Source organism: Thalassophryne amazonica, chromosome 9 (assembly GCF_902500255.1).
Source record: "Thalassophryne amazonica chromosome 9, fThaAma1.1, whole genome shotgun sequence".
Lineage (NCBI taxonomy): Eukaryota > Metazoa > Chordata > Actinopteri > Batrachoidiformes > Batrachoididae > Thalassophryne > Thalassophryne amazonica.
Genome location: NC_047111.1, coordinates 60,326,773 through 60,354,199, shown reverse-complemented (window position 1 = coordinate 60,354,199; position 27,427 = coordinate 60,326,773). Strand labels below are relative to the sequence as shown.

The following is a 27,427-nucleotide window of genomic DNA, read 5'->3' as shown; positions in this document are numbered from 1 at the left end:
TAATGTTCTGGGAGTATTATTTCATCATCACTTAAGTCTCCCATCAATGACTGTCCCAAGCATTGATCAGTCTGTCAGCTTTTTCACTATAATCTAAGCTTTATCTCTTTTGATTTATAGCCAATTTTATTTATTTAATCCTCTTACAACCCTAACACTTCCTAATGTCTTTGCTCCCGACTTTCTATTTTCCTTCTAATTTTTTTTTTTAACTTTCTGCTTCTAGTCTTTTTCTGCTATGTTTGTTTATTAGTTTTCTCTCTTTGAAATAATATATTTACATAGCACTCTTCTCCTGTCTTTTTCTTCACTGTCTCTGTCTCACACTTTCCTCTCTGCCTGTCATGCACCTCCCAAGTCCTCCTGTTGGGTCTAAATACCTCCCCCTCGTACTCTTTCACATTAATCTTGTATGTCAGCCAGCCTGCAAGTTCTCACAGCTTTACACAGATTACTCTCCACTCTCCCACACACAATTTTCAACAGCTTTATACACAAAAATTATTAAAAACAACTTTCTATATATCTCTATCTAGACTTCTGCCACTTTTCACTCCGCGGCTTTAAACAACCTTTTTATTCACTTAACACCAATGTGTTCTGTTTAAGCATGTATCTCTTCTTCACGTTAGACAGCTTCTCCGGCGCTGTCAGCAACTTCATATATTACTTTTTTCAAGCCCTCTTTGAGCGTACAATATTTCATTTACTTCTACGCCTTACCGCGCCTCGCGTGCGTATCCTGTGCTTAATATATTATTTTTCACCAGCTCCTTTCTGAGCATACAATATTTCATTTACTTCTACGCCTTACCGCACCTCGCGTGCGTATCCTGTGCTTACTATATTATTTTCACAAGCTCCTTTCTGAGCATACAATATTTCATTTATTTCTACGCCTTACCGCGCCTCGCGTGCGTATCCTGTGCCTTTCTGCACTTTCTTCTACCTTTTTTTTTTTCACTTACTGAGCTCCTCGTGAGCTTAATGTGCCTTTGCACTGAAAATACTCTTTTTCTTGTCTTATAAAAAACTCATATTACTGTGTACTTAATTACTTATTCTTCTCCCACGCCCCACAAGCGTGTATCTGGTGCCTTACTGCACTATTTTCTGCTTCATTAATTCTCATGTATTCTGCACTAACTCTTCATTTATTTTATCTTTTTTTATAGTTTTTCTCTTTTCTTAAAAAATGACGTCCTTTATTGAGCTCTTTTACTTACTGTCAGCTGTGCCACTTTGCACTTTTAAATCTCTTTATCATGTACGGTATTTCTACTGCGCCCCCTCAGGCGCTTATCTTGTGCTTTCTCTGCACGTATTCTCTTGTTAAACTCTTTTTTCTCACTTATTTCACTTCAGTCTCTGTTAAACTCTTTAAATAACCTTGTATTACCTTGTATCTATTTGTCAGTATACTCCCCTAAATTAACCCCTACAGCGCATGCTATCAGCCGGCACGTTAGTAACGAATTTCAACACCAATTATTCCCCAAGCATCCAGGTTAGTTCTCCATGCACTCTTTCCGCACCAGAGTTCATGAACATTCCTGACCTTTCACTCACATAGACATTCTTTTTCCCGGGAACACACACACCTTCTGAGCATTTTATCTACAAGGCCTGATAATTTTCAATCTTATCTTTTTTTAGTCTCTTATCAATTTTCTTAGTCCAGGTTCTTTTGGGTAAGAGGCAATTAAAAATATCACCTGTCAACTTGGGCGGAAATCCCGACTCACTCCTCCAGATCGTGCAGAAATTATAAAAGGTTTCTGCTTACCTTTTAGTCGTGATCACTGTTATTTACGGTCTGGAGGGATGAGCTGGACTGCCCCAGGCTGCCGGAATGCCCCTGGACCCTCCTGAAGCTGGCTCGCCAAGTTCTGTCGCGGCTCGTCTTTAGTCTTCTCAGGATGTCGTCTTTTAGATAACACAAACTAATTGCAAGTGATATGCTAGAAAATGACACAACACTTTAGAATAATTCAGCCTTAAGCAAGATAAAATGCACAGAGTTTTTAAGTTTATTTAAGCCTTCGACACAAAGCTTAGACAAACTGAGTCCTCTAGAGAGACTGAATATGACAACCGCGCTCGTCTATTTATTGGAGACCCGCGGGCATCGCTCCTCCTTCGACTTTTTTATTTATTTCATTCCCAAGACATGGTTTTCTATTGGAAGCGTCCTCTAGTGAACCCTAAGCAGGTGTTAGGCCATTATTTCAATGTGACAAACGCTCCCATTAAAACATGAAGGATTTACAACTGATTTTTTTAAAAGACCTTCAGCCACAGGTGCAGCTGGCCTGAGGCCCCCTCCGCACGTGGCCTCAGCCACACGTGCAGCTGGCCTGAGGCCCCTGCACGCGGCCTGCGGGAAAGCACCTAAAAGGCCTTGGAAAGCCCCTGACAGACTAAATGACTAATAGAGCCCTTTTTTTGGGTTGAACACCTGCTAGTTCAACCAGAGGACATACAGTTCGGATCAGGACACTTGATAGTTCATCACAGTTCAAATATGGACCTAAAAATTCTTCTACAATCACCTGCCTCACGAAATAGTTAGTCTTTAGGGATAGTTCTTTGGTAGCAGTCTGTTAACACCGAACTCAAACTGTTCCTGAATGCCTCCATGCCTAATTCTTCCACGGTGGTGCTAGAGATGTAAAAATTGAGGCTAAAAGCAGCGTTATCAGCACCCCATCCAACCCGGTTGCCATCCTTCTGCGAAACTCCATACGGGCTTCACGTGGACTTTGGGCCTGGCGTGTGGACTTGAGCCGACAGGGGGCCACACAGTCAGCCAGCACAAGCTTGAACTGATGGAAAAATGTGCGCTTTGAGGTCGCTGTCCTCAGTCCTCTTGCTGCAGCGGGCGCTGTTGCTGTCGAGCTGCATTCGTTAGCCTGTGGCTAACAGCTGCCTCTGCTGTGGCTGTCACAGACCTGCTGAACACTCCCTCGCTCCCTCACGAAAACAACAAACACTCCCGCTCTGCCTGTTTACAGGCGACAGCTTTTGAAACATTTTCCCATAGTTTCTTAGTCTTTGCGTAGCTAAAATAAAAAGCACAGCGCGTTGTGCAGTCCTCCAATTATAGAAGAATCACAATTCTCAGCCTCCCTGGGTAAGTCTATGCCAGGGAACAAGAGAGGACTGTGAGTCGAACCTCAGATTCAGAAGGAGCATGTGGGTTCTGTCCTGGTCATGGAACAGTGGACTACCCTTGCAAGGATACTGGAGGGTTTTGTGGACTTGGAAAAGGTGTATGACCAGTGTCCTGACGAGATGTCATTCCTAGCCCAACAACCGGCCCGGAACTGAGCCAGATACTGGCTTCTCTCTCCTAGCCTGTGATTGGTTGGTGGCCGAGACGCTGATGTCAACGTTGGTCAGCCTCACTTTGAGAAAGTTTGGGGGTGTGGCGTGAGCGCTGTTCTCCTATTGGTTGTTTAGGAGTGGGAAATCTCACTCCAAGATGGAGACCAGTTATCCGGCCCAATTCATAGCCGAGCCAGTTGTCGGGCTATGAGCCTGTTAAGAAGCCAGGGCTCTGCACAACTGCGCATGCGCACGTTGTCTACAATCCCCCCCCCCACCCCCCAGGTTGACTTTGCATCTCTTTACCACGTTGAACTCCCCAACCAAGCGACCAAGAAATGAAAATACAACAGCAATATGTGTCTTTTAAATTTTAAAAATTGAAAATTTGCATGTGCAAACGGTATTCACAGCGCAATATTGTCAGGACACACAACTCGACAAGTCAACTCGACAGAACATTCATGTGTGGAGTTGAGCTCCCTCACTGAAGGAAATGGAAATAAGTTTTCTCTTTACACAAAAAAATACAACAGCAATAAGTGTCTTTTCAATTTTAAAAAATTTAAATTTGCATGTGCACGCTGTATTTACAGCACAATATTGTTGGGATGCGGAACTGTCGATTTATGCATCGGGACACACAATTCGGCAAGACCGCACATCTCGACCGAACACCGGGTCCCTTATTGGGGTATCCTGAGGGGAAGGGAGGAGTGCTGCGGGAGTATGGTGTACCAGAACCACTGCAATGCGAGATCAGGTCTCTGTATGACCAAAGTAGGAGCTGTGCCCACATTCTCTGCATTAGTTTCCGGTGGGAGTTGAAGTCCCACAGGGCTGCTCCTTGTCACCGATCCTGTTTGTGATGTTTGGATTTCAAGACGCAGTCAGGAACCGGAGGGTATCCAGTTTGGTGACCTCAGAGTTGCATCTCTGCTTTTTGCAGATGATGTGGTTCTGTTGGCTTCATCAGGCAGTGACCCCCAATGTGCACTGAGCAGGTTTGAGGCCAAGTGCAAAGCGACTGGGATGAGAATCAACACCTCCAAATCTGATAAACAGACTGTCCCCTTTGGGTCATGAGAGAGTTAAAGCCCCAAGCGGAGGAGTTTATGTATTTCGGGGTCGTGTTCATAAGTAGGGGTAAATTAGAGCATGAGATCAACAGACGGATTGAGACGGTGCCTGAAATTTTACAGTTGTTGTACCGAACCATTGTGGTAAAGGAGCTGAGCCAGAAGGCCAGGATCTCAATTTACCAGTTGATTTACGCTCTTATCCTCACCTGTGGTCATTTAAGCTTTGGGTAATGACTGAAAGACTAATATCCCTGTCACACATAGCCAGAATGAGGCCGAATGGCGTCAGAATGACGATTCAGCCCACATCCAAAAAGTGTCCAGTTACAGTTCAAAAACATTCTGACAGCTATCTGCGAGACTCCACACAGTTGGTCAAAACTGGCCCGCGGCCCCAAGTGTGATGCACATGTTCAAAACCCTCTGGGCGCCATCAAGATGGGACACCTATCCAGTGGTCCATGTGCAATCTTGGACCACTGGATAGGTGTCCATCCAGTTTGCCGCCATCAGAATACATAGTATTTTGATGGCGGAAAAACAGGATCCGAAATGATTTGAATGAGGGAACCTCAAGATGGACCTGGCATGGCAATGCTGCCAGTATGACCTGCATGTGCCATGTATAATGATGTCCACCTCCAATGTCCTGCCCCCCGGAGAGCAAAGGATCTGTTGATATGTATGTGGCACACTTCATCCTGTACAATGAATGTTAACAGCGACTATCAAACCGAAAGCACCATGCGCTATTGCGTGCACGTCACCGCAAATCTGAGCAGCCTATTATATCCACAATAGACCTTACAGTACAGATATTTGTCCATTCCTTCCCGTGGGCGACATAAATAATATGAACTATTGTCTCCATCATATCTCTGTAGACCACAGGCAGCTGTGCCTCTCTGTGGTCTCATGTACAGTAACACGTCATTGCACACGTCAGGCTCAGAGCTGAACAAATCTCACCACTGTAATATATGATCACCTTCTAACTCTGTAAGGGATATGACATGGAACTGTTGTGCCAGGCCGTGACATTAATAAACACAAATCTCACCTCCAACAACGGCCCAGGAGCGCAGTGTGGATGTGGAACTGGTGTCGTGCCAAAGTAGTTATCCCTGTCAGAATTTGTATCTGATGAGGATAACTACTTTGGCATGACACCGGCAGGGACTGTGCAAAGGGAGGAACACAGCTCTGCCCCCCACTCCGGTCCCATGTTTGCCATCCAGACATTTGGACATCGGCAGTCTTCAGCGCCTTTTATGGCGTCTGACAGCAGTCTACCTGTTGTCTACATACGCTTTGGATGTCATCGTGCAGGTGTGGATGAGGTAACCTGGCTGTGTTCTGACACGGCTGACCACTCCTCTTTTCTTCCCAACTGCGTCCGATTATGGTAATATATTCGCCGTGTCTGGCTGGTTCCTGCACATTCTTGCTATATGTGACGGGGGTTTAAGACTGCAGATACAAATGGCAGAAATGAGATTCCTCTATCGGGTATCTGGGCTTACACTCCTGGACCGGGTGAGAAGCTCAACTATCTGGGAGGGACCCACATCGAAAGGAGCCAACTGACGTGCGTTCAGGCATCTGGTGACGACGCCCCCTGGTCGTCTTCCTAAGGCACATACAACCAGAAGGAGGCCTTGGGGAAGACCCAGGACACGCCTGACAGATTATATTTCCCCAGCTTGCATGGGAACACATTGCTACCCCCTGGGAAAAGTTACAGGTCTTAGCTGAGGATAGGGAAGTGTGGAATGAGCTGCTTGCTCTCTTGCCACCGTAAGTGGCTGAAAATGAATGAATGAATAAGATTAATAAATGGAACAATTTTAAACATGTTGAATGTTTGGTCTCCAAAGTAAAGGTCAAACAAGGTCAGCGTCCATTGGTTTCTATGACGTATGTTATCCCTTAACTTGATAACTAAGCATAACATAAGTTGAATGTGAGACTAAAGCAATGTACAAACATAAATCAGTCTATAACAAAGTACAAGGACATGATTCTCACAAGGTACCAGAATGAGGTGAGCATTTGATAATCAGGCATTTACAGCAGTTAGTTTTATTCAGTAGGTTACTAAAGATATATTCTGCACCATTATTTTCCTTTTTTATAATTAATAGGTAAGATACGTATATGTAGAATTTTACGAATCCCATTGTAGGTAGCATTACATATGCATGGTCACATATACTATGTATGTACTGTGTATCTATATTTATGTATGTATATGTGCAGTACCAGTCAAAACACACTTTCCCATTCAACTTAATGGGAAAGTGTCCTGCAAAACTTGGATGACGCACAATTTCTTCAGTTGCAGGCACAGAAGCCAGGAACATCTTCAGGGCTGTCTTATTGTCTTTCTTCACGAGTCTCCTTCTTGCACAGTCACTCAGTTTTTGGGAACGGAACTGCCACATCTGGACAGATGTACCACCGAGTACTATACTGTTTATATTTCCTAACTTATATAAATCAAGTCCAAGATAAAATTAATGTCTTGGAAATGTTCATGTATCCATCCCGACTTGTCTGAAGGAAACTGGATGCAAAATTGATGGTTTACATGTGTTATACTTTAAGATACTTATATGCACACCATCATTTTGGCTTTTAGAATTGTTTTTAATTCCTGATGTAGAGGTTACTTTTCAATGTGAGTTTAAAGGGTAAAGGGCATCATTTGAGAAATTTTAATATAAAAAGCCAGATGTTTGTTTTTGTCATATCAATCAATCAATCAATTTTTTTTATATAGCGCCAAATCACAACAAACAGTTGCCCCAAGGCGCTTTATATTGTAAGGCAAGGCCATACAATAATTATGTAAAACCCCAACGGTCAAAACGACCCCCTGTGAGCAAGCACTTGGCTACAGTGGGAAGGAAAAACTCCCTTTTAACAGGAAGAAACCTCCAGCAGAACCAGGCTCAGGGAGGGGCAGTCTTCTGCTGGGACTGGTTGGGGCTGAGGGAGAGAACCAGGAAAAAGACATGCTGTGGAAGGGAGCAGAGATCGATCACTAATGATTAAATGCAGAGTGGTGCATACAGAGCAAAAAGAGAAAGAAACAGTGCATCATGGGAACCCCCCAGCAGTCTAAGTCTATAGCAGCATAACTAAGGGATGGTTCAGGGTCACCTGATCCAGCCCCAACTATAAGCTTTAGCAAAAAGGAAAGTTTTAAGCCTAATCTTAAAAGTAGAGAGGGTGTCTGTCTCCCTGATCTGAATTGGGAGCTGGTTCCACAGGAGAGGAGCCTGAAAGCTGAAGGCTCTGCCTCCCATTCTACTCTTACAAACCCTAGGAACTACAAGTAAGCCTGCAGTCTGAGAGCGAAGCGCTCTATTGGGGTGATATGGTACTACGAGGTCCCTAAGATAAGATGGGACCTGATTATTCAAAACCTTATAAGTAAGAGGAAGAATTTTAAATTCTATTCTAGAATTAACAGGAAGCCAATGAAGAGAGGCCAATATGGGTGAGATATGCTCTCTCCTTCTAGTCCCCGTCAGTACTCTAGCTGCAGCATTTTGAATTAACTGAAGGCTTTTTAGGGAACTTTTAGGACAACCTGATAATAATGAATTACAGTAGTCCAGCCTAGAGGAAATAAATGCATGAATTAGTTTTTCAGCATCACTCTGAGACAAGACCTTTCTGATTTTAGAGATATTGCGTAAATGCAAAAAAGCAGTCCTACATATTTGTTTAATATGCGCTTTGAATGACATATCCTGATCAAAAATGACTCCAAGATTTCTCACAGTATTACTAGAGGTCAGGGTAATGCCATCCAGAGTAAGGATCTGGTTAGACACCATGTTTCTAAGATTTGTGGGGCCAAGTACAATAACTTCAGTTTTATGAGTTTAAAAGCAGGAAATTAGAGGTCATCCATGTCTTTATGTCTGTAAGACAATCCTGCAGTTTAGCTAATTGGTGTGTGTCCACTGGCTTCATGGATAGATAAAGCTGGGTATCATCTGCGTAACAATGAAAATTTAAGCAATACCGTCTAATAATACTGCCTAAGGGAAGCGTGTATAAAGTGAATAAAATTGGTCCTAGCACAGAACCTTGTGGAACTCCATAATTAACTTTAGTCTGTGAAGAAGATTCCCCATTTACATGAACAAATTGTAATCTAATGCAGAACATCAGCACTAAAAACTTTCTTCCCCTCTGCCATCAGTGTCCTGAACAGTTGACAGAAGTCACAACTGTGGACCACATCACTGTACATTTTGTACACACTTTGCACAACTGTGTTGCACATTCCACTGTAGGTATCAGACACTGTATAAACCAGATATTTTTGCCATTGTATTTTTTACTATTTATATATAACTCAGCACCAGTGTGGACAGCAAAGTAAGAATTTCATTGCACAGAGAAACTTGCTTGTTCTTGCTGTGTGTGTGTGTGTGTATATATATATGTATGACAATAAACACTTTGAATCTTGAATAAAAATTTCTAATGTAAAAAGCTAAAGGACGCACAAATGTTTTCACATCACTGTATGAGTAATGAATTCATTTGCATTTTTATGATATATTTCTGAGTATTGAACTTGAATTTTGCTTGATAATTTTAGATATTTGATAAGGATATTATGAATCTATATTTTTGATTTGCAAAAAAATAAGGTAATATCTATGTAAATAAATGAAGGGAAATTAAGGAGCTGGACAACTATTAGTGAGTGTTATAGAGAGGAGGTGGGCCTAAATAAATTCTGTAGTTCTCACTACTTATCGAATATGAAAACAAAGTGTCTTGACAATTTCTGCTGCTTTATGCTTTTCAGTTTGTGAATATTTTCTGCAAAGTGCACTTGTTTATAAGTTTATTTACATGTTCAAAATAAACAATTATTCAAGTGAAAGCCAATGTCTCCTCTAGTCATTTTAGCCTCTATGGTTTGTGCATAGCTCATAAATGACAAACCTGGTTAAATCAGTAATTTAACATATTTAATAAGGAATATTACTGAAGAAATGTGAGGGTTATTCTGTTCACTGCATTTAGCTGATAGAAATTTTATCTTCATAAATCAGTTTGTAGATGCAGAAAGGCCACACAAAATGGGCATACAATTATTTTCAACAAATGACATTTTTAAATATTTTCCTCACACTGTCAGGTATTTTACCCCATGACTCCAAATTGAGTCATAGATAGATAGTCCAAACTGTACCCTTTTGCAATCTTTATGACCAGACAAATAATGCGATATGCTTCTCAACATGAATGGACCATTTTAAAATTTTCACCCGTGTTATTCTGCATTGACTCCTACCTGGCTGCAGCTCGTCCCCTGGGATGACCACCATACCTTGTTGTGTAGGCTGTGGTACACTGAAGCTAGTTTCTAAGTGTCGTGTGGTCCCTTTAAGTCAGGGGTGGGCAATTAATTTTTACAAGGGGCCACATAGGGAACCTGAATTATGTCCGAGGGCCACACCATCGATAACTCGGCCGTCTCCCATTACAAATTTTACAAAAAATTACCTATTTAATAGCTTTTATAGGTAATTTTTATTATTGTAATAATATGTAAATATTTAAATATACCTAAATAAACCTCTCTAATTATTTGCAACACAGAAGCTTGACATTTTTAATATATGTAATAATAATCACAGACCTCATGAGGGCCGGACAGAGACATGCAAAGGGCCGCATGTATCCCCCGGGCCGCAGTCTGCCCAGGTCTGCTTTAAGTGGTACCAATTACGATTACAATTACTCGTAGGTCAAAACCGACTACTGGCTCATGGACTACCATTATTTTGTAGCTTTCCAAGGAACCAGAGTATTTCCAGCTTTGCCTCCTAAAAGGCTCCAGCAGATGGAACAAGTACTGAGGGACTGCGGCAGTGAGCAATAAGCAGTTGTCTCATCTCACTGAGGGTGTTTTCATATTACTTTATACTCTGTCTGACTATAATTGTGGCCCCTATCCTATAGCCAGCTTTCACATTATGTTGTTTGACACCAGAGCGCATTTACATCGTCACCATTGTCCAACATTTGTTGTGCAGCCACATAATGTAACTACTCTTGAATTATTCCAACATCTGAATTTTTTTTTCTAATTTCCAGTTGTGACTGTACATTTTTGTCTGCCCAAAATTCCACCAAGCATTTAATTTCCTAAGCAGAGAGATCCTTTCACTGCCATGTTTGAACAAAACAGTCACATTACATCACATACTACATTGGCAGCTTGTCACACCAGGTGTTAGTGCATATGAACTGTACTTGAGACCACCTTTTCAAGTGGATCGTTGCACGTTTCTTTGACCTGTGCTCAAATACACTACAGAGTGTTCACTGGACTGGACATTAGGGTGAAGTGAACTCAGATCTGGGCCTTGATGGTCCATGATGTGAAACTCCCTAAATGCTTCGGACTCCTTACCATTACATCAATCAGAACAAAAGAGCAGAGGTGGGATGAAGTCACCAGCAAGTCACTCTCAAGTCATGAATTAGCAAGTCACAAGTCTCAAGTCAAGTCTCAAGCCATAATGACTACCAATTGTTTGCAAGCTGACTTGAGACTTACGATTCATGACTTGAGAATGACTTGGGACTTGACTTGAGACTTGCCAATTCATGACTTGAGAATGACTTGACATCCAGATGACCTACAGAGGTAGATCTTCAAAAACTATTTTCCATGAACATATTAAAAAGAAATATTACATGCTGGATTTTATTTTATTATTTTTCAGTTTTAAGAAGACGTGGGTGCTGGTGTTGATTCGGTGACGTGGGGGACAGATGAGATGTTGAGCTCCTGTAATTTCTCTGTTAGTGACGTCTCGCCACCCAGGCCGTGTGGAAGGTCAGTGAGCGACTCAAGAAACTCAGTTCCTGCTACTTTCTTTCCAGTCAGCGGGTCGACCACCCGGCCTACTTTATGAACAATCTCAGCAAGTTCATGCTTCACGTGTTTAGACCTGGGCTCAGGCAGAGCCTTTAGAAGGACGATATCCCCCACAGTGCACTGCCGCAATGCATCGTGGGCAAAGTAGGTCTTTCTCTTGTTGTAGTACTAAAGGGAAGACAAAAGTGAGGATCGTTAGACTTCTTTGGATAAACACCAATCAGTACTCCACTGCACTTTCAGTATTCACATTTCCTGATGTCAAAAGCATGATTTTGACACACACATAGCTTTTTCTGAAACAAAACAAACAAAAAAACAAATCAGAGACAGCTGTGCTTTCAGAACATCATGTGTAGCAAACTGGATGAGCTTGTATTTGTGTCATGCACAATCCTGCATTTACTGGCCAAAGATGGTTTTTACTACTATGCTGCTGCATGTCTGGTGCTACATTCACTGACATGCAGGAGTCTGCTCACACACAGTTACAGAAAGCATATCGTAGAAGAAACCCAAATGAAGTTTCCTATAGTGCAGCAGATAACTGAAACAATCATGCAAATGGTGATAAAAGCATCAAATTCGGCAGAAATACTCCTTAGACATTCCTCTTTTGAAAAAAATGATTGGCCACTTGAATTTTCAATCGGTGGACAGGTAGGGGTCAATTGAAGAATTACACAGTGGTCAAAATTAAAAGATGCTCCAATCATATTGAAAACTACACCACATTATTTGCTTGATCAGAAAGATTCCAAAAAGGTATAGTTTGGACTATCTGTGACTGAATTCTATGGAGTTATGGGATAAAAACAGCAAAAATGGTGACAGAGGGGATCAAAAGTTAAAGTTGCTCCAATGTTGGTAAAAAGTGATGCAAATTAATAGTTGAGCTAATAGGATTAATAAATGGAGTAGTTTTGACAGTGTTGAATGTTTGGTCTGCAAAGTAAAGGTCCAACAAGGTCAACGTCCATTGGATTCTATGACATGTGACACGTTACCCCGTAACGTGATAACTAAGCATGATACAAGGTCCAAACTATTCCTTTTAAAAACCCTGTTAAATCAACTAATAATTTGCATCACTTTTTACCAAAACTGGACCAACTTTAACTTTTGACCCCTGTATAAACTGACACTGAGCTTTGTCACCATTCTTGCTGTTTTTATCCCATAACTCCATAGAATTCAGTCACAGATAGTCCAAACTATACCTTTTTGGAATCTTTATGATCAGGTAAATAATGTGGTATAGGTTTCAATATGATTGGAGCATCTTTTAATTTTGACCCCTGTGTAATTCTTCAATTGACGTCTACCTGAACGCTGACTGAAAATTCAAGTGGCCAATCGTTTTTTTCAAAAGAGGAATGTCTAAGGAGTATTTCTGCTGAATCTGATGCTTTTATCAACATTTGCAGGATTCTGCTCTAAATATTCTCTTATCTGCTTAACTACTAGTGTTTTCAGTCCATCAGTGTTCACTATGTGCTAAAATTCATCTGCATTTAATAATGTTTGATGTAATTTTACCCATTATTTTGCCACAGTCCTATCCTATCATACAACTGAGATGACTTCCTTTTATTATTTTGTAGGAGTGCACCTTGACGTATCTACAAGTTTCTAAGTGATTTAATACCATAGAGTATTTCCTGGATTATAAGAGGCAGCTGTTCAAAAATGCATCTTCGAGAGAGAGAGTATAAACTGCATTTACCACTTCATGCAAAATGAATTTAATTGCTGCACCATTTATTTATAAAGCACAGCATTTTTTTTTTATATAGAAGTCACACAGGTACATGAGATATCTGATCAAACTCATAAAATGATACTCCCCATTCTGCCACACCAGTTACTGACATATATTATATATTGGTGATAGTAAATTGCTTGTGATGAAATACCTGAATTAACAAAGTGGCCAACTATGTAGATATGATGTAGATCAAATATGATGTATTAAAATAATGTATTTTAATAAATCATCAGTACATCAGTATGTATACATACATACAGAAAATAATTCTGGTCTGGGCCTTTTTTTTTTTTTTATAAATAAAAGTCCAAACCAGATTTATTTTCCTCCATGCACATCCTTACATGGTGCTTTACCAGTCTGTGAAGCTTAATTGAAATAGAACAAATGGTTTAGATGTAGTTAATAATGGACAGATGCATAGGGTGATAACTACACCTTGTAATTAATGTATCATGTCGTGTTTATATACATGCACCAAGTCAGGTCAAAGCAAAAAGCAGAAAGGTGAAGGGTGGAAAGCGAGTGAGAGTTGTGGTTGTAGTCAGTGACTGTACTATTGGAAAAATAACAGTTTTTGTACTTTGATTTCAATTTTTGTAAGCAGTACGATACAACACGAGCTCAGAACCTCTGCTCAAGTTGATAAGCATAAATTTATGGTGTTTTATCTGTTGTGGTTCCACGCAAAATAAATGTGTTCTTCAAGGTGGATGGAAAGTTCTTGTGATGTTTTCACTCATATTTTACAAAATATTTCATATTACTATTAATAATTTCACTTTCAGATCAAAGCCCATTGTAGTTTATGTTTTACTCAGGTGTTGAATTCACATTCTGTGAATCTGTGATGTAATGAAATGTGCTACGGACCAGGGCCCGTATTCACAAAGGATCCCAGAGTCCTCTTAGAGCGCTCCCAACTTAGCCTAAAGATTCCTAGCAATGAATCTTAGCCTAAGAGTGAGCCAGGAAGTGTCTGAGAGCAACTCTGAGCAAGAAGAAACATTTATTTTCTTTGTGAGGAGGCGGGGTTGACCCCATTGCTAGGTATGACACAGTCCTTTAAGAGTTGTGATTGGTTGTCACAAAAAGGGAAAGAGAAAAAAAAAACAAAAAACAAATGCACTCCTAGTCATGAATGGACAGTAAAATCAACAGATCATATGAACTGTATTAAGAAATGTGTAATCATGAAAATAATTTAATGTCATGATGATGAAACTCAGCAAAATTAAATTAATTGTTACACAGCTTCAAAATGTTTCAACATAACTCATTCACATGCTGATTATTATATGGATTAGCTTATTATGTTTACTCTCCATACTGATAATTGCACACAAGAGACGAGTGTGAGAAGCGCTGGTATGTGATGCAATCCAAAGCGAGAGCGGAGATTGCAGCTTGCTGGCATTGCTTACATTGATATTGATAATTGTATGAATGTTATAGAATTTACATGCAATTTACATTTTTCCTGCAGCCAGGTATTGCAATGTTGTGATGACCTTTATCTCAGGCGTTATGTTACTACACTAGGTACGAAAAGTAATTTCATTCCTGATGAGGTCAGCCACAAACATTATCCCTGCACAATCAAGCTGGTAGCGTGTTACTGAATCACTGCCATTCAACATACAGAGAACATCTCTCCTTCCTTTCTGTCTTTCTGTGGTCTTGTCTGTTTAAGAGTCCTCCTCCCTCCTCTTAACAGTTTTGCACATTAGGAGCTCTCTTAAGGCCTAAGATGCTTTCTGAATAAATTTTATCTTACCAAAGGAAAATTCTAAGAATTCAAGGGATTCTAATATTTTTCTTAGAATGACATTACTAAGAGCTACTTTTAGCCTTAGAATGCTTTAGGAATACAGATCCTGAACTACGGGATTTGGGGTTGTGTTACAAGACGCGTTCCCTGTCTGTCAAGCTCTAATGTTCTTCCAAATTTTGCTTAAAGCCTTTGACTTAAAGCTTGCTGCCTTCCTCAAATCAGACCTCTCAGCCTGTCTGGATTCGCAAGGTTCGACTTGTTTTTGACTATAATCTGGTCTCATTATGTTATTCTGAACGGTGACAGCCCTGTGGTAAACTAAACATAGTAATAAAAGATCACTAATTCCTGAAACATTTCCAAACCAAAGAGAATAAAAACAACATCTACAGAACTCAGTCTGACTGAAATGTAAAGAAACAACTGTGGAGTCCACGCAGCCGTAGGCTAATTTCCATCTGTAGTCCCTGACAGGCTGAAATGCTCATTCATAAACTGAACCACATCCTTATTTGACTGACAGATATAAACTCTCCGACATGATTGTGGAATAAGCTAAAGAACAATCATGTCAACAGTAAACTGTCACTTAAATTTTACCTTGAGTAAGTACTGATCCAGAACCAGCCGTGTGACTCTCACTTTGGCAGTCTTAAACATTTTAGTCCCAATTACTCTTCCGATTATCCATTTGGCATGGACTGATGATTTCTTCACAGACATTCTGGAAATCTCCGATCAAGCTCTATAGCAAAATTAAAAATAAATAAGTGTACAGATTTACCATTTCTGTAACATGTTGATTAGCTAGGCTCGGAGCTTAGCTGTTGCTAATGTTTACTTTAACACAAAATAAGTACATCATTGATAAACTTATTCACCACCAACAATTAAATAAGTATGAACATGTGCTAGACAAAACAAATGGCAGGATAAAAACAATAAAAAAATCACCTAAGTAGATGAAAAGAAAAAGGTCACAAGTCATCGTCTGCCATGCCTGTGCACGGCTCGTTTTGATGACGTAACGACGGCAAGTATTAGGGACAGAACACGAAACGTCGCATCTCAAACCTTTAATCTAGCTGATAAATGTACAAGCAAACAGTAGTAGAAATAACTTACTTTAACATGTTAAATGGGTCACTTATATGTAAGAAGAGAAAAATCTTAATTCCGAGCAAGTTATAAGGAAAAACATGACGTTCTTCATTTGGCCACTAGATGGCATCAGAGAAACATTGCTGATTGCTTCATATCGGAGGAAAAAATTTAAAAAAATGGAAAATACTAACGGTTTAGTATCTACAAAATTAAAAAAAAATCTAACAGACACAGAAACAGATTAATGTACGGTAATAACAACAACAACAACAAAAAAATCAATACTTTCAAAATATTGTATAATGTGGATACAGCAGATCACCACATTTGCTCCTGTCAAAACTTATTGAAATTGTATCATAATATAATCATTATGTCAAATACATACTTTTCGAACATTGAAAATTGGACACTTTAGATACACTTTGGCAACAACAGTTGATCAGGTCATATCCTTGTAAGTAATATCTCAGCAACAACACTTTTGCCACATACACATTCACTTCTGATACTTAAGTCCAGGAAGTTATTGAAGGTCTGGATCTTACTCTTGATCCAGGACAGTCATAAACACTGACACTATGACTCCGCACTCAGATACTTAGGTGCTGCCATCAAGCTATCCAATGATTCCACAAAGATCACAGCATTGTGAAGTCAAGGTCAGTAAACCTTTCCTCACCAAGAAAGCTGCTGGTTTGCACAACCCTACCGAAGATCCAGAACATCCAAAAACTGAACAGAGCAAAAGCCAGAACACAGCTCTGATGAACACCATAAGTCAGAGATTTTTTCCCCTGGTCCAATCAGCACTCACAGAACCTGTGTAAAGGCCAGTACTGATGATCCTGCAATCTAACAGGAAATTAATGAATAACCCATTGATTAAATACAGAGGATAGCAAGAGATCATTCCTGACGAATCAGTAACTCCCAACAAACTGGTACTTTACAGGTAGGGACAGATATTTGGGTGCTTACTGACATTTGAATTCTCCCTGATTTGGGCCAGAAGCAGCAGGTTTAAATATCTTAGGTGTGTGCTGATTTGGTCTTAACTAATTGCTTGCTGAAAACTTGTTTTTATGCATAACACAAATATCATGGGAACAAAGTTGGTGTAACCTTTATTCAATATCTTATAGCAGAAAAAAATGTAGAGTTTGGTGGCTGTTAGCACAATCATGGGCGCAATTTGGTGGGGGATGGGGGACATGTCCCCCCCACCTTTTCAACCAGGGGGGACAGAATATGGTATGCTCCCCCCACCTTCTGACATATATGTGTGTACTTGAAACATGCTGTCAGTCTTATGTGCAAAACCATGTCAGAATAGTATCTTTGTTTCTGCAAGTTTGTATTTTTAGCAGCATTGATTACAACAATGTAATTGTTTCCAACACCTGTTTCTTGTTTGTCACATTCTGAATTTTCTGGGACTGCATTTGCCCAGATTTGAAGCCAAAAATAGTTGCCTCTAGGGACTAGTGTCAATGGACCATATGCTAATTTACTAAATTCTGAAAGTTAGAAAAGGAAATCAGAAAAGCTATCTGGGACCTCAGAAAGCCCATCTGCAATTATTGCTTGATCTCCAAAATCAGTCTATACAAGCAAAATTATGTTCAGTATGAGTGTTGTCATTAGTGTGACTTCGAAAATTAAATTCATGATAAGTAATTTATCCTAAACTTATGATCTGTTGTTTTTTCAAACTTATGCAAAAACAAATCTTGAGAGAAAAAAAATACAGTATGCGATAGTTAATAATTATTAAGAGCCTGTTCTTTCATATTTATGAATACATTTTACCACATTGCAGTTGCTTGTTTTTTTTTAATGAAAACTCAACCTATCATTCTTTTTTGAGTTCTACATATGTGATGATACCTTACACCAGGATGTTAATAAAATCAATGCTGGCTATTCTCAGAATAAAGTACTTATATCCACAGTTTCAAATTGCATAAGTCAAATGGTGTCCACTTTATGGTCTTCTCAAAACATTAAAATTACTGTTCTGGATGTTCAGAATGCATCTGAGCTTATCTAGAAACTGTTGGCTTCTGGGGGCCTAAAGCGGCCCCAGACCCCCAGCCTATGGGCTTCGGCCCTGCGGGCCTCACACTTTATCCCCCCCAATTTCTAGTTCTAAACTGCACCCTTGAGCACAATAAAGCATTGCAAATTCGATTCAATTTCAATTTATTTTATTTGTACAGCACCAAATCACAACAATGCTGCCTCAAGGTGCTTCACACAAGTAAGGTCTAACCTTACCAAAGCAAAGTACTTCAGCTGTTATTGCAAACAAATACTATTTATAATGCTGTACAGAAATATAAAATGTATAAAAATTATAAGTAAATAGCGCAAACCTATGCTCAGTGCAACATCGCCATCTACTGGATTCAAGAAAAAAGTACACCAATCTAACTACATTTACGCAAGGTTTTTACAGATTTTTTAAGAATTTCTTACCAAACAGAACAAACGAAAAAACAGAAACAGAAAAAGAGCAACAAAAACAGAGCACTTAACTGACAAAAAAGCAGTCCTTCATGGGTCTTTAATCTATCGGTGTCCATGACCAGTTCCGGTGTAGCGTAGAGGTGGGCGGATCGATCCTAATATCGATAATATCGATACCAACGTTGGTATTGATATTGAATGATCCTTGTGTAAAAAGATCGATACTCAAGCTTTTTTTTTCTCTCCCGCACACACTGCTGCGCACGTAGATTCATCAAAGTCTACTCTCTGTATGTAAGAGCAGTGCTGCGCCGTGTCACACAACACGGAGCAGCGCACCCTTGTATTGTGGTTTGTCAGTCCTCTACCTCAGGAGATTTTGTTTTAAGTTGTGTTGAGTGATATTTTTTTAAACAAAAATGTTGATTGTGATAATAAAGTATTATTTTGTCACATACAATGTTTGGCAAAATTCTATCCTAGGTCTTTTGGATCCTTTGGATCCATGAAGCTTAAATATGAAAAAGTATTGGTATCAGTATCAATGTCGGTGATACTGGGCCTGTATTTACTTGGTATCGGATCAATACCAAAATTCCCGGTATCGCCCACCTCTAGTGTAGCAGACCAAATGGTCTGCCTTTTGCATCTGCGCATGCGTCATTTCGGACCACAGCAACATGTCTGAGATGGAGTTTCTTCACCCAAACTGATCAAATGGATTAATGGGATTATTAACCATCAGATGATGAAGGTAAAACCTCTTAAATCATTCTAAAGTTAGTTTTAAGCAGAAACAAAGTCATTTTAAGCAGAAACTCAATGAAATTCCATGACGCTTTGAAATGACCGACGCGCAGCGAACGCATCAGCTCGCAGCTCATTTAGCCGTGGCGCTCTGATCACTTCTGCTGCCTTTTATGATGAAATAATGCTGAATTTATGTGGAAATGATTGTTGTACAAAAGAGTCAGATATCTGTTGCTGAGATAGATGATGACTGGAGTGCAGTTTGAAGCAGAAATGAGGAGTTAATCCATGAACCACGACATCGGGGGGGGGGACCTATTTTTAGGGGGACCATTCGGTCGGCGACACCGGTTCGGTCCCAAAGAAGTACAACTTCCAGTTATTGGTGCAACGGGCAGGGCAATCTGAGGTTAGTCCGGTGCCCTGGGGTGCAGGGCCAGGATCCGTTGAGGGTGTCATTAGTGCCTCAGACATAAGGAAAGGAGCAGAATTCAGTCGACCAGAAATATCTGCACCAGCAGTAAATCAACAGGGAGGCAGACAGATTACTAAATTTGGTCACCAGCAGCTAGCCCTGTGCTTCTCTAACAGACCCAGCATTTAGATGTGATGAGTGCAGTGACCAAGCACCATTTCAGTCTTCTCTGAATTTAAAAGTAAGAAATTACTCAACATCCAGCTTTTCACAACAGTATAGCTCATTCTATCTGGAATCCTCTCAGTGACACCTCTCCATCAGAACACTGAAACAATTCAGAACTTGTCTGACAGTCCATAGTAGTTACAAGTCTGTACTACATGCACCTCTTTGCGTGTTCTTGCCATGATGTAAGTGTCACTGAACTGCAGATGGTTCTCGTCACACAATAAAGTGACACTTTTAAGTGATGTAATTAGGACTGCTGAAGAGTCACTCATGTGTGGCTTCACAAACTCCTGAAAGAAAAAAAAAATCAATACATCAAAACAACATAAGTTGTACAAATGCATTCTGTGAAAGTTTTTATTCATGCAGAAAAATTAAACTTATCCTAACCCTAAACCATTTAAAGCCTAACTCACAACTTGCTATATCTGTGTTCGATATGCATGGGCTGCAGGGTATGGTAGCTCACAGCCGGGTTGCCAACCGTCCCTTGAAAAACGGAATCGTCCCTTATTTGGAAATAAAAGTGTGCGTTCCGTATTGACCTGAAACGGGACGCAGTTTGTCCCGTATTTCTGTGAGAATCAAAAAGTCTGGATCTTGACTGGCGCTTTATATGGAAACTTACGGTAAATTTGATCCCAGCCTCCCTCCAGCTTTTCACCAATGAGCTGACAGACACGAGTTGACGATACAGAATCACTCTTATCTCATTGGTCGAGGGACATCTGCTCGTAAGAAGATACCGACGTCATGAGCCGACGATGGTCGCTGGACGACAATAACAAAGCAGCATGGCTGATATCGATACAGACACCGACACTGCAGATATGCCTACGGACAGCAATGTCTGTAACGTCGTTACTCCTCCTCCTAAAAAAAAAAAAAAAACAAACAAACAAAAAAGAATGCAAAAATACAGGGGAGAATGAGAAAAGGAAAATGGCTGGGTGGAAAAGGTGCGCGACAACAGTATTGTTTACTTTTCAGACTTTATTTTTTGCACTTTTTATTACACTAAATGTGTAAATGTGCACTGTTACATTGTTTTGCACTGTTACATTGTTTTGGATGATGCAAATTTTCTATTGTTTTTTTTTTGTTAATTTATACAATTTTAAGTTAAGCAATAGCACTACAGAGATTTATTTTTAAAGAAGACAGAATGCTCATATTGAAATTGTGAGTGAAAATTTATTTTGCACTAAAAATAAATTGCTAAATAATAATTTGTTTTCCATGTGTTCATATCAGAACAAATGCATGTATACACCTACCTAAATTCAGGGTCAAGTCAACAGTCAAATGGTTAAAAATCGTTTCACACAGACGCTGGGAAGGGTGAAGGCAATGGTCAGTCGGCTGGTCGGCCCTGGCGGTGAGGTGTCCCTTATTTATTTTTCAGAGAGTTGGCAACCCTACAGCCGGGCCTCAGGAATCCGGGAGAAAATCTGGAAAAGAGTGCAGGCATAGTACTTGTCAAGTACAAGTTACACGCCTGACTTGCATGAGGCCTGGGGAAAATTCTGTCATTAGACCGTGCAGAGAGTATGTCTGATGCATGTGATCAGTGTATGTTCAGTGCATATAGAGTGTGAGTGACTTGCAATTCACCAGGGCCCGGTTTCATAAAGTGGTCTAATCTTGTTTAGTTGACTAAACTCACTTAGTTGACAAATCGTTTGACGTTAGTTGTTGCACAAAGCGCTTAGACGGCTAAAGTTTTGCGTTAGCCAATGTTTTTAGCCTGGTACAGAAGAGGCTAATCTTATTTTAGTAAAAAAAAAACTTCCATGTCTTATCTAAAAAATGGCGGCTATCATGTACCACCAATTTATGGAGCAGGAAGGAATGAGAGCCTTGCAGCAGGAGCGGCTGTTCTGGGACCGGAATAATCCATTGGAGATGTTTATAGACACCGAGGCCAGGAGTGCTTCTCCTCTGGTGCGGCGGACTCAGCCGTGTCCGTAGCAGATGACCAACTTGGAAGAAAACAAAACTCTCGCCCCCTGGAGGCATTTCTTGGCAATGGCACTGGCGAGGCTGCTTATGTCCCTGAAAATGGACAAGTTTAGCCGTTGATGTGAAACGGAGATTAGACGACTAATGTTGGGTGACTAACCTTGGTCAACTAAGTAAGTTTAGTAGACTAAAAAATTAGATGGCTTTATGACACTGGGCCGAGGTTTGTAAGCCAGCAATACAGGTCCAACATCCTCAGTCATTGCGGTGGTATGGAGACAGCCATCTTCTTTCCTTTTACAATGCTACATGATCTGCCCAATATATGTACCCGAACAGTCTTGCCACTTGTGTGATGTGCAGGTCGCGCGTGCACTCCACACATAGGGTAGAAACTCAGATGTACTTCTCTGTTGCAGGCCTCACAAATAGCAAGCGTGGAGTACTTGTTGTTGGGGAAAGTGTAGTGACACGGACCCACAACAGGGGGCGCAAATGAACGGTCAATAGATGAGCCAAAAGGTAACAATTTAATGTTGTGAATGTGCACAACGATGATACAGACAATCACAGAATCTGACAGCAGTCAATACACCAAGGTGACGTGTGGGCAGGCTCGAGGATAGAAGACGTCTGTCCTGATAAGAGCCGGAACCACACGATTTCCACCGCCACAGAACCCGGAGAATACTGGAGCCGCCAAGTCCCGAATTCCCAGGTGATCACCGTCCCCGACTGTCGGATCTGGTACTGCTGGCGAGGAGCACAAACAGTGAGATGTGGGTGTGTGCACACCCAGTAACAAAAACAGAAGGTGGAAAGTCACCTCCACCTCTAATCACACACACGTGCAGCTCCTGTCAACCACTTATCTGGTTGGGGGGTGAAGCGAAGCCGTCGCTGATCACACCAAATGCCAATCCCACAGATAAGGAAACACTTACAGGAAAACGGCTGCAAAGAAGTTCAGACTTAGTCAATGTTTTCAGTTTAGCAGAGAATTACCTTCACAGGTAGATGATATCTCGGCAGCGAGGTGGAGATGACATCCGGCTTTTATGGAGTGATGAAATGATGGGTGACAGCTGTCATGAGTTGATGTGGGACAGCTGTCACTCCCGGTTGTGTCCTTGGCGGCAGCGCCCTCTCGTGCCTGAAGCCCGCACTTCAGGCAGGGTGCCCTCTGGTGGTGGGCCAGCAGTACCTCCTCTTCTGGCGGCCCACACAACAGGCAATAGGCTTTGAAGGATTACATAAAAAAAAAAGAACCTTCACAAATTCTCACCAAATTTGCACCACAGATAGATATTAGGGCATGGAAGATTCCACTGAATTTTGGAGGTGATCTGGATCCAGATTCTGGATCAAGATTTCACTTTCTATGGGCTTTGAAGAATTACTTCAAAACTACTTCATGGATTCTCACTAAATTTGCACCACAAATAGACATTAGGACATGGAAGACTCCACTGAATTTTGGAGGTGATCTGGATCCAGATTGGTGGACGTCGCAAATTTCTCAGATTGCTCTTATTATTAACTGTGCTGGTCACTGTCTTTGAATTTCATTTTTAAGCCCTTTTTGACACTTTCAGTAATTGGTAAAACTCTTCCACTGTTCTTTGGCTTCGTGAAGTTAACACTAGCTGTTCCCTTTCTCTCTCAAATGGCATGCTGGGAAACTGAGTTTCTCAGTGAATCTGTCATGACATGTTTTCGCATGTTTTACTTGTCTGGTTCAAAATTCCAATATTTTGCTTAGAAGAGGTGGATTTGATCATATTGTTGAAAAAAAGATGATCCGAATCCTTTATTTGCACACTATGGATTGAAATTATAGAGGTGACAAATTCTTTTTATGATTTAACTGTTAAAAAAATTCAAAGCCATTACAGCTTTAAGTGTTGAGTTGCTAGAATGAAAATAACTGTAGTAATTGCATTTAGTCTAAATTCTGGCATCTCTGATATGAATTCAGTAAAATGTTGAACGTCAGCTTCTTTTATTAAGCTGTTCAAACTTTTGGAGCCATTTTTATACTTCATTGTTATAGGTTGTGAAGGAGGACAGATTAGTGTAAATGAAAGGATAGTTGGGGGTAAACAGTCTTGTTCTTGAGTCAGAACTGGCTGTGGATCAGAACCAACCACAGACCAATCTGGTCTTAATCAGAAACATGTTGCAGAAAAGCTCAAATTTGGGCATCTGTTTCCCATTTAAGGCAGTGCAGCGATGATATATTAGTGCCAGAACTGTAGCAACTGACAACTGAGGTCTCCTTTATACAAGAACACTGAGACAATTCCCATAGTACCACGCTAGTGCTGTTCCCCCACTAAAGCCGTTTGACATATAACATATGTATGCCTAAAATGGCAGTGAGCAGCATTCCACAGGAGAGAAATCCTGTCAACCACTTATCTGGTTGGGGGGTGAAGCGAAGCCGTCGCTGATCACACCAAACGCCAATCCCACAGATAAGGAAACACTTACAGGAAAACGGCTGCAAAGAAGTTCAGACTGTTAGTTAATGTTTTCAGTTTAGCAGAGAATTACCTTCACAGGTAGATGATATCTCGGCAGCGAGGTGGAGATGACATCCGGCTTTTATGGAGTGATAAAATGATGGGTGACAGCTGTCATGAGTTGATGTGTGACAGCTGTCACTCCCGGTTGTGTCCTTGGTGGCAGCGCCCTCTCGTGCCTGAAGCCCGCACTTCAGGCAGGGCGCCCTCTGGTGGTGGGCCAGCAGTACATTCTCTTCTGGCGGCCCACACAACAGGACCCCCCCTCAACGGGCGCCTCCTGGCGCCCGACCAGGCTTGTCTGGGTGACGTCGGTAGAAGTTGGCCAGGAGGTCCGGGTCCAGGATGAAGCTCCTCTTCACCCAGGAGCGTTCTTCAGGTCCATACCCCTCCCAGTCCACCAGATACTGAAACCCCCGGCCCTTCCGACGGACGTCCAGGAGCCTGCGAACCGTCCATGCAGGCTCTGCATTGATGATCCGGGCAGGAGGTGGCGCCGGTCCGGGAGCACAGAGGGGTGAGGTGTGGTGTGGCTTGATCCAGGAAACATGAAAAACCGCGTGGACCCGCAGTGAAGCTGGGAGCTGGAGCTTCACTGCGGCCGGACTGAGGACTTTCAGGATCTTGAATGGACCAATATACCTGTCCTTGAGTTTGGGTGAGTCCACTTGGAGGGGGATGTCCTTTGTTGAAAGCCACACCTCCTGCCAGGGCTGGTAAGCAGGGGCCGGGGAACGCCGGCGGTCTGCATGGGCCTTAGCCCTCGTCCGGGCCTTCAACAAGGCAGAACAGGCGGTGCACCACACCCGACAGCATCTTCGCAGGTGGGCCTGGACCGAGGGCACACCGACCTCTCCCTCCACCACGGGGAACAATGGGGGCTGGTACCCCAGACACACCTCAAATGGGGAGAGGCCTGTGGCAGAGGACACCTGGCTGTTATGGGCGTACTCGATCCAGGCCAGATGGTGACTCCAAGCCGACGGGTGCGCGGATGTAACACAGCGGAGGGCCTGTTCAAGTTCTTGGTTGGCCCGCTCTGCCTGTCCATTCGTCTGAGGGTGATACCCAGACGAGAGGCTCACGTTGGCCCCCAGTTCTCTGCAGAAACTCCTCCAAACCTGTGAGGAGAACTGAGGACCACGGTCCGAGACAATGTCAGTTGGTATCCCATGCAGACGTATGACGTGGTGGACCAGGAGGTCTGCTGTCTCCTGGGCCGTAGGGAGCTTCGGGAGGGCCACGAAGTGGGCCGCCTTGGAGAAACGGTCCACTATCGTGAAGATGGTCGTCATGCCCTGGGACGGCGGGAGGCCCGTGACAAAGTCCAGGCCAATGTGAGACCAGGGGCGATGAGGCACCGGAAGCGGTTGCAGAAGTCCTTGTGTCTTGGAGTGGTCTGCCTTGCCCCTGGCACAGGTGGTGCAGGCCTGGACATACTCCCGAACGTCGGCCTCCATGGACGCCCACCAGAAGCGCTGCCGGACAACTGCCACGGTCCTACGCACCCCTGTATGACAGGAGAGGTTGGACCCATGACAGAAGTCCAAGACTGCAGCTCTGGCCTCTGGTGGGACGTATAAACGGTTCTTTGGTCCAGTTCCGGGGTCCGGGCTCCGTGCCAGGGCCTCACAGACGGTGTTCTCCACGTCCCAGGTGAGGGACTCCGGAATGATGGGCTCCGGTGGATCCGACAGCTCAGTCTTGACCTCATCTTCATGCACCCGGGACAAGGCATCCGATCTCTGGTTCTTGGTCCCGGGGCGGTAGGTGATTCGGAAGTCAAAACGCCCGAAGAACAGTGACCAGCAGGCTTGCCTGGGGTTCAGCTGCTTGGCGGTCCTGATATACTCCAGGTTCCGATGGTCAGTGAAAACTGTGAACGGCACAGACGCTCCCTCCAACAGGTGTCTCCACTCCTCAAGAGCCTCTTTCACCGCAAGGGGTTCTCGATTGCCGACGTCATAGTTCCGTTCAGCTGGGGTCAACCTGCGAGAAAAGTAGGCACACGGGTGAAGAACCTTATCGGTCTCTCCGCTCTGGGATAGCACGGCTCCTATCCCTGAGTCAGAGGCGTCCACTTCAACCACGAACTGGCGGCTAGGGTCGGGCTGCACCAGAACTGGTGCAGACAAGAACCGGCGTTTCAACTCCTTGAACGCGGCTTCGCACCGATCTGACCAGGTGAAGGGGACTTTTGGAGAGGTCAGGGCTGTCAGGGGGCTAACTACCTGACTGTAGCCCTTAATGAACCTCCTGTAGAAATTTGCGAAGCCGAGGAACTGTTGCAGCTTCCTACGGCTTGTTGGTTGGGGCCAATCTCTCGCCGCCGCAACCTTGGCCAGATCAGGGGCGACGGAGTTGGAGGAGATGATGAACCCCAGGAAGGACAAAGAGGTGTGGTGAAACTCACACTTCTCACCCTTCACAAACAGCCGGTTCTCCAACAACCGCTGCAGGACCTGATGTACATGCTGGACATGAGTCTCAGGGTCCGGGGAAAAGATGAGTATGTCATCCAGATATACGAAGACGAATCGGTGCAGGAAGTCCCGCAAGACGTCATTAACCAAAGCTTGGAACGTCGCGGGGGCGTTAGTGAGGCCGAACGGCATGACCAGGTACTCAAAATGACCTAATGAGGTGTTGAATGCCGCCTTCCATTCGTCTCCCTTCCGGATCCGAACCAGGTGGTATGCATTCCTGAGGTCCAGTTTGGTGAAAATTTGGGCTCCATGCAGGGGCGTGAACACTGAATCCAACAGGGGTAAAGGGTATCGATTACGAACCGTTATGTTGTTCAGCCCCCTGTAATCAATGCATGGACGGAGTCCGCCATCTTTCTTGCCCACAAAAAAGAAACCTGCACCCATCGGGGAGCTGGAATTCCGGATCAACCCGGCAGCTAATGAGTCCCGGATGTAGGTCTCCATTGATTCGCGCTCGGGACGTGAGAGATTGTACAGCCTGCTGGATGGGAACTCAATGCCCGGGACCAAATCAATGGCACAATCGTACGGACGGTGCGGGGGAAGGGTGAGCGTCAGATCCTTGCTGAAGACATCAGCAAGATCGTGGTACTCAACGGGCAC

The 27,427-nt window shown here is 42.6% G+C and overlaps 1 protein-coding gene across 3 annotated transcripts; it reads right to left on the bottom strand.

Moving 5' to 3' along the window:
• Positions 1-11,145: 11,145 nt before the first annotated feature.
• On the bottom strand, positions 11,146-15,927 carry mrps17 (mitochondrial ribosomal protein S17). Of its 3 annotated transcripts, none has more exons than XM_034178162.1 (3): positions 15,831-15,927; positions 15,477-15,621; positions 11,146-11,502 (listed from the first exon to the last, which is right to left on the bottom strand). In XM_034178162.1, the coding sequence occupies exons 2-3, from the start codon at positions 15,597-15,599 to the stop codon at positions 11,182-11,184; spliced, it is 444 nt and encodes a 147-aa protein (XP_034034053.1). In that variant the 5' UTR covers positions 15,600-15,621; positions 15,831-15,927; the 3' UTR covers positions 11,146-11,181. The 3 variants fall into 3 exon arrangements, with proteins under 3 accessions (XP_034034053.1, XP_034034052.1, XP_034034054.1); XM_034178161.1 differs by having other exon boundaries at positions 15,477-15,619; positions 15,758-15,906; XM_034178163.1 differs by having other exon boundaries at positions 15,477-15,624; positions 15,833-15,850.
• Positions 15,928-27,427: the final 11,500 nt, after the last annotated feature.

What these genes read in the sequence shown, in the direction of transcription:
- mrps17 (XM_034178162.1), bottom strand. Translation starts at nt 15,599, where the DNA reads ATGTCTGTGAAGAAATCATCAGTCCATGCCAAATGGATAATCGGAAGA. An exon ending in TGGATCAGTACTTACTCAAG is followed by an intron (nt 11,503 to 15,476) that starts GTAAAATTTAAG and finishes TCTTCCCTTTAG; the next exon opens with TACTACAACAAGAGAAAGAC.